Source organism: Rhamphochromis longiceps, linkage group LG7 (genome assembly GCF_057381845.1).
Source record: "Rhamphochromis longiceps isolate RC_006_pf linkage group LG7, R_longiceps_female_GT1.1, whole genome shotgun sequence".
In the NCBI taxonomy this organism is placed as follows: domain Eukaryota; kingdom Metazoa; phylum Chordata; class Actinopteri; order Cichliformes; family Cichlidae; genus Rhamphochromis; species Rhamphochromis longiceps.
Genome location: NC_140563.1, coordinates 30,908,906 through 30,917,068, shown reverse-complemented (window position 1 = coordinate 30,917,068; position 8,163 = coordinate 30,908,906). Strand labels below are relative to the sequence as shown.

General features: G+C 40.3%; 1 protein-coding gene across 1 annotated transcript; it reads left to right on the top strand.

Annotated features, from left to right (window-relative positions):
- The first annotated feature begins 1,915 nt into the window (after positions 1-1,915).
- On the top strand, positions 1,916-7,920 carry dpm2 (dolichyl-phosphate mannosyltransferase subunit 2, regulatory). The gene is made up of 4 exons (XM_085413330.1): positions 1,916-1,998; positions 4,498-4,587; positions 6,550-6,652; positions 6,735-7,920. Exons 1-4 carry the CDS (start codon positions 1,996-1,998, stop codon positions 6,788-6,790), a joined length of 252 nt encoding a protein of 83 aa, XP_085269456.1. The 5' UTR covers positions 1,916-1,995; the 3' UTR covers positions 6,791-7,920.
- The last annotated feature ends 243 nt before the right edge of the window (positions 7,921-8,163 follow it).

Below are 8,163 nucleotides of genomic sequence, written 5' to 3'. Positions count from 1 at the left end.
TCAAGAAGAGGGAAACCTGACTTTCTGATCATCATCAAAACTATTATCGTTTTAAGTGAAATTATTCTATAGAAAAGAATAACTACACCTCTGGTATCAGAAGTCACTTCTTCTTTAGTAGAAATTACTTTTTGGCGTTTTGCATGATTGTCCACCAGTCTCTGATGCTAACCTGCTAAAATCTTTCATCCACTTTTCAAAAAAAAAAAAAAGGAAAAATTATCTTTACTTAGATCTGTGCTTTGAATAAGGCCTTATTATCCAGGGTGCCACAAACTCACCGTACATATCAACCCTGCAGCCGGGGAGCTGTGGACCTGATTGGAGCTGATTGGACCTTCTTGATTTGCACTTGGACTCTCTTTTCTCACCTACTGACCTCCTTTTTTGCCATTCACTAGGTAGGTTTAGGCCCTGAGAATTGTTTGGTTTAGGCATGACAGCACCAAAGGACACCTTGTGCATACCTGAAACACGCAAGCAGCAATGCCAAAACGCTGTTATCTGATGCTCCAGGAATGAAAGGAATCTGGTTCTCATTCCTTTCTTTTTTTGAGTCCTCCTTTGGTGGATTTGTCGTACTAAGGATCATTGGTACTGTTGAAAAGTCCAGTTCTAATTCAACTTTGAACTTTCAGATGGATGGCCTCACATTATCCTGTGTCACTGTTTACAGAATTCACAGAGTGGTTCTTCCTCTTAAAAGCTGTCTTTGCTCTGCAATAAAACATGTCAACTGTTACTGTGATGATCCATCAGGACATCAAAGGCCTGGTCTTGACTTCTAGATTTACTGTCAAACTCCAGATATGGAACAAGAAGGGGGAAAAATCATCTTATAAAAAGCATCTCGAAGAAAATCAGGGGCACTTCAACTTAATGAAATATGTAAATGACCTGAAACCAAACAGCTTGAATTTTCTGAAGGACAATGAGAATTTCATTTGCCCCTTACTATTTTCCACTTCAGTGCAGGTATAAAATGATTATCTAATTATTCTGCTTTTATTCACATTAAAATAAAGCAAAAAATGATTTTTATAATGTCTGTCAACAGTATTTTATGGTTTGTGGGGTGATTATAAAATATTTTTTACGATTCTGAATACAATGTGTCAACGTCAATTTTTTCCATTTGTTTTGTTTTTGTGTTTATTTGCCTCAAACATGCGTGTGATGCTGTGATCTATGAAGCTGCAGTAGCAGGTAAACCACGAAGGGGCTTTACAAGGACATGGCCAAGATCATCCAACAAAAAATATTTTTCATGCTGGGAAAAAGACAAAAGAGAATTGAAGAACCTTGGGTTGACAGGAAGCAGCTGAATTTAACCTGGACAAGATCAACATAAGTCAAACAGTTGCCTACAATACCACCTTGGATACTCCCTGATCCAGTAGTATGTTTCACACTATTAAACAAAAAGAATAAGGATAGGGGTTTTATCCTTATTCTTTATTATTTGCATACAGTGCAAGAATATATTACTCAGCATTGCAGTTCTGTCAGAATCTACACAGATCGGTTATATCTCGACTTAGATTCGGACACACTGGTTTGAATAGCACCTTGCTTTTATTAATAGGGAAACACTGCACAGGGGAGTGTGACTGCAGTAGAGAACATGTTTTATTGGATTGTTAGAAATTTGATGCTGAAAGAAGACAACTGATGAAAAAGCTTGACGATATAAAAGTGAAACTGGACTTGTTTGATTTATTTCGCAAGAACTGTAAAAGTGAAAGTTATCAAGCCATATTTTGGTCTTTAAGGAAGACTCATTTGTTTCGGAGAATTTGAATGTTTTTATTTTGGGGGGTCATTTCGGTCCACACTCCATACCAGTTGGTGACGGTAGTGCGGTACTGCTGTAAGAAGAACCACGAGAGGGCATCAGAGACCATTAGATGAATTGTATCAACCGGATTACTGAACAGGAAGAAGAGCACCAGGATACGTCAGCAAATAACAACATTACCTGTGTGTGGGTGAGAAATGGTAAGAAAGCTGCTGTGATTACTTTTAAACAGCTGATAAACGAGCAGAGACAAATTAATACTTTAATGAAATTTTATCAGTTTAAGCGTAATTAGCTTCAGAGCTAATCTTTGCTGTTTGGCTGTGACATTTGTTTCTTTTAGCTTCATGCTAGCAGTCAGCTTCATGGTTGGGGATTATAAGTTAACCGACCTGGTAACATTTTTCAGCGCCGAATTTACTGGCAGTGTTTTTTAATTCGTATGTTGCATGTTTATGAAGTTAGGAGATCAAATATCTTTGATAATTATCAAATTGACTAAAACGGTGAAGGTTTGAATGAAGTTTGGTGCGGCTGCGCAGTGCCGTTGCAGCTTAAAGGGGATTCCCAAGATTGTCTCCTTTTAATGCATCTTATTGTGGAAATGGGGGAACACCTGGTGGCTGCAGATGCTTCTGTTGGTTTAGTTGTCAGAGTCGCCGTGCTGCGGTGCAGGCAGCGTTGTAGCTCGAGCTGTTAGTTTAATTGGCAGGTGCTGATGGAGTTAGTGTGATGATGCAAAATGCATACACGCGTCAATATTATCCTAAGACAACAATTAAGTTATTTAAATTTAAACAAATAAATAAACCATGAAGTCTTCCGTCTGGTCTCCTAGCTCTGTCTTTCTTTCTAAATACCCTCGAGTTTACCTGCGTAGACCCTGTTTAGCGCCTGCTGATTCAGGAAACATGCCCCCGTTATCTGGTGAAAGTCACAGTTTAACGTGGGCAATACAACGTGACGTCATCACAATATTGTGCACAAAATAAGTAAATGTAGTTTGTTTTTTCAGCGCAGAGCTGCTGGAACTTCTTCCCCCTCAGAGTGACCGATCTGGATGACAGATGACAAACAGGATTTAAACGGATGGAGCGATGGACCACTTTATAAGCAAACCTGTTGCTTTAATAAGAATTTGGGCTGTTTGGATATGGAATAAATAGAATTAATGACCCACACTGTTTGGATTAGTACCCGTGTACGTCAGTAATATAGCTGCTACTGATCTGCTGAAACGATTAAAAATCATTGTGGTGGAATTAAGGCTCGGCGGGACCACATATCGCACTTATGAGCCGTTTATTTAGATCACACCACAACGCACACCAACCCCTGAGTCCCCGTGTTTTAACTCGGCGGGCGTGATTAAGGATGCAGTGCAGGTGCGTCCGCCCTCCCTGCACGGCACCGCAGACCACGCCCCACCACAGTCATCCTCTCAAGATGCGAGTATCTTCAGAAAACTCACCGAACTCACAGCTGAATTATAAAGCACTTAGCAGCTTATCAGTCAGGTTAGAAACAGGACGTAGGTTTAAGTGTGTGTTTTTGATCTGGTGCTCAGCATCCATCGGTCCTCCTTTAAATCACGTTTGTCATCTTTAACCCAGATTAGTCACTCAGAGGGGAAAGTGGAGGTCAGCTGAGCTGATCGGTGGTGTCCTGAGAAAATGTCAGCTGTTATTTATGTTAAAGAAAGACAGGGGTAGGAGACCAGGCAGAAGACTTTGTGATTTATTTTTTTTTTATCCAAACAATTTATTTGTTGTCTGAAGATAATTTTGATGTGTGTATGCATTTGCACAAGCTGCAGATGGAGACTCCCCCCCCCCCCCCCCAAGGTCTTTAATCTTGTCAAGCTGCAGATACACTGACAGACAGAGGATCCAACATCTGGAACACGGAGAGTAGAACATGTAAACAAATCTAACCAGTTAACCTGGAGCACTGGGGTTAGTTGCAGGTATAGTTGCAATGGTGAATTTAGATGAGTTGGTTTAGAGGTTGATTTAGTTGCAGATGAATGATGAAGTTGAAGTTGCTGTAGTGTCAGTGGTTGTTTTAGCTGCATAGGTTGTCATGTTTAGTTGCAATTGACCTTGTAGATGGAGCCGTTGTTTTCGTGACCTCGTACTGGAGATCTTTTGATTCGAGATCTATTGAATCAACGTCTTGTTGAGTTTTCATTTATTTGTTGATTGTTGCTCGTTATTTTGACTACATGACTTCCTTTGAAATGCGGGTTTATAAAAGTGCCTGTAAATAAAGATAACTATTTATATTGATCCAAATTTTTTTTTTAGTAAAAGTTTACCTGCAATTTTTGTTGTTATTTACTCTTGTTGCTGTTTGACATTTATTTAAAAAAGGTAGAATCACAGTTTATTGGTCAGGATGTGATGTAAAGTCTTAATGAGTATTTTTAAATTTGGCCAAAACTGACAATTACAAAGCTAATGTTTGCCAGGGGAGGATGGTGCCATGAAGTGTGCTCAATATCCAAGTAACAACAAGGAGGATCTCCTTTCCAGTTGCTTTATGGGAAATTTAGTGTCTCACCTCTGACGACAACCTGACGTCTGGCTTTAAACTTTTAACCACATTCACATTAGTCTGCATAAAGCTTCAAACGACCACCAGTGCCATGCTTAACACCGACGTCCTCGTGCTCAGTTTTTCTGTGGATATGTTTTCAGGCTACTGGAGTGGATCAAGCGGCTGGCATGAGTCTTGTTGTCTTCAGCCTCGTGCTGTTCACGTACTACTCTGTCTGGGTCATCATCCTGGTAAGTTCTCTTCAATTCACTGAAATCACATCAGTCACATGGACATACAGGGAGTGCAGAATTATTAGGCAAATGAGTATTTTGTCCACATCATCCTCTTCATGCATGTTGTCTTACTCCAAGCTGTATAGGCTCGAAAGCCTACTACCAATTAAGCATATTAGGTGATGTGCATCTCTGTAATGAGAAGGGGTGTGGTCTAATGACATCAACACCCTATATCAGGTGTGCATAATTATTAGGCAACGTCCTTTCCTTTGGCAAAATGGGTCAAAAGAAGGACTTGACAGGCTCAGAAATAGTGAGATATCTTGCAGAGGGATGCAGCAGTCTCAAAATTGCAAAGCTTCTGAAGCGTGATCATCGAACAATCAAGCGTTTCATTCAAAATAGTCAACAGGGTCGCAAGAAGCGTGTGGAAAAACCAAGGCGCAAAATAACTGCCCATGAACTGAGAAAAGTCAAGCGTGCAGCTGCCAAGATGCCACTTGCCACCAGTTTGGCCATATTTCAGAGCTGCAACATCACTGGAGTGCCCAAAAGCACAAGGTGTGCAATACTCAGAGACATGCAGGACAATGCTCCATCACACGCGTCCAAGTACTCCACAGCGTGGCTGGCAAGAAAGGGTATAAAAGAAGAAAAACTAATGACATGGCCTCCTTGTTCACCTGATCTGAACCCCATTGAGAACCTGTGGTCCATCATCAAATGTGAGATTTACAAGGAGGGACAACAGTACACCTCTCTGAACAGTGTCTGGGAGGCTGTGGTTGCTGCTGCACGCAATGTTGATGGTGAACAGATCAAAACACTGACAGACTCCATGGATGGCAGGCTTTTGAGTGTCCTTGCAAAGAAAGGTGGCTATATTGGTCGCTGATTTGTTTTTGAATGTCAGAAATGTATATTTGTGGATGTGGAGATGTTATATTGGTTTCACTGGTAAAAATAAAAATTGAAATGGGTATATATTTGTTTTTTGTTAAGTTGCCTAATAATTATGCACAGTAATAGTCACCTGCACACACAGATATCCCCCTAAAATAGCTCAAACTAAAAACAAACTACAAACTACTTCCAAAAACATTCAGCTTTGATATTAATGAGTTTTTTGGGTTCATTGAGAACATGGTTGTTGTTCAATAATAAAATGATTCCTCAAAAATACAACTTGCCTAATAATTCTGCACTCCCTGTATGGAAGCTGGTGTTTTTGGGGGGAGTTAAATTGTTGTTTTAACTGTGATTGATGTTAACTAGCCTGTGGCACAACAAAGCAAATTACCGAGCTGGCGCTACATAAACTAGACCGGCACATGCTACAAGTCAAGCACCCAGCTCATGTAACTGATTATGTCACCCCAGTCTTTTTTTATTTATTAGAGACTTCCGTGTATTCTTTGAATTAATTTAGTCCAGGTTCCAGCCAAAAGCTTTTAATTGGTGAGTTCGTTGGTTTGTGCATTGTGGAAGCTGTGAGATACAGTCTGTTAGAACAATCTCATTGTAGAGTTTATGTAATGTCCTGACTTTGCCATGTTCCTCTCACCATCCTTTTCTTTGTTTAACATGGCTCCAGCCCAGATGTAGTATAAAGGTCACCAGAGGAAACAGGAGAGACTGAAAAAGAACTTCGAATAACAAGCACATTAAACTAAAGTACACCAGTCTGTTGCCTTTGATAGCATTGTGATTCACTTCCATCCTATTCCACCTTCCCCTTTTTTGATTTGCTTTTTCCATTCACATAAAAAAAAAATACTGAACTAGATCTCCGTCTTGAGGGAATGGAGGAAAAAAAATCCTGTCCAGAAACTAACCAGTAGCTTTGTATCTGCCTTTTAGTGCACCATTCCTCGTGTTGCTTTTTGTAGTCTAGGTGTGGAACTGCGTCATGTGACTCGCGGACAGTAATTTTGACACCACACATTAATATGGTTGTTTTGGTCGTTTTTCCAGCCTTTCGTGGACAGCGATCACTTCCTGCACAAGTATTTTCTTCCTCGGGAGTACTCAGTCATTCTGCCTGGAATCGCAGCAGTAATACTGCTCATCTGTATAGGTCAGTCCACCATGAGAACTGCAGGCCAAGTTATCTGCTTATCTAATTCAATGAACACTAATGCCTGTTATCCTCTCTGCAGGAGCCTTCACCGTTGTCATCATGTGGAAGAATCGCAAGCCAAAAAAAGCGGACTAATGTTGTAAAACATCAGCTTCTTGCACCTTACAACTAAAATCCAGCCCTATTTTGTAATAAATACTCCTCATCATCGCTTTTACAAGTATTTTTGTTCAGAGGAAAGTTTGCCGGTCTTAATTCTGCATTTTAAGAAATCAGCTTTGGTGGCCCCAAGTGGCATCATTGAATGCACTTCTCTTAAGACCATTTGGAAGTTTCTCGACATTTTTAAGGTATTGCTGCGTGGACAAATGAGACAAGAAATTATGTTTGGAGGGAAAAAGGCACCAAAACCGCATCATGACTGTGAAGCAAGTTGGAGGGTGGAGCCACCTTGAGGTCCTGGACACCTTTACACTCAGTGAGAGATCAATGATTATAAAACGTTACAAAGACATTTTCAAGTGAACATCAAAGCAGGAGTTCATGAGCAAAAGCTTTTGAGAGGTGGGGTGATGCAACCCAGCAATAACGCAAAGACGCCAATGAATAAAGTCCAGGGATGTTGTGGTAGGACCTGAAAGGGGCTGTTTGATAGGAGGAATTGTTCAGAAATCCTCTTCATCATTGTGCAAGTCTCGTACGAAGTTACAGGAAATGCCAAAGTCCTTATAGAAGCAATTCTGACCCCTCAGCAGCTCCCCCGAAACACCTTCGAGCACTTACTTGGGCAAAAATTGAAATAAAGTTTAAAAAGACGACCCTCTAATCTGTTCATTTGTATTTCTGTGCACAGTTTTCCATTGTTTGTCGTCATGTTCCTGAACACAGTTTTTCATCTGTCTACTAGTATATGTATTTGTACATACAAAATTATTATTTTCACTTAAAAGTTGGAAAAGTCTGCATGTGGAGGCTGGAGCAGTAGGTGGTGGAGCTGCTCACACACACTCAAGTTTGAGTCCCACATGTCACAGATTTTACAATGAATTTTAAATATTTGAATGATTTAAATGCATTAATTATCATTTGAAACCACTTGGTTTCAGTTAGAAAAAAGGTCACCGCGTCCATTTCTTTGAGGTTAATTTACATTTGCCACGAGACCGTGCTGCTCTGTCGTAATGAGAAACGAGATGGAGGATGTTGCTAAACAAGCAGTTATTGTGTTTAATAAAAATGTGAACAACACAGCTGGTTTTTTTTTTTTTTCTGTTGTGTGATCAGTTTTGTCAGGTTGTGTTTGTTTACAATTCTGGCTCAGATTGAAATCAAGGCACATTTTATGCAGAAATCCTGATAATCTCACAGACTGCTTAGAAAGTATGGACGTAGCCAGCAGGACCCCCTGGTGTGTTAAGCTCCGCCCTGAAACCTCATGCTGAATGTTTTCACATGTCAGATATATCAGATGTAACGGGACACACGCCTTCCAAAAAGTTCAGCTTTTG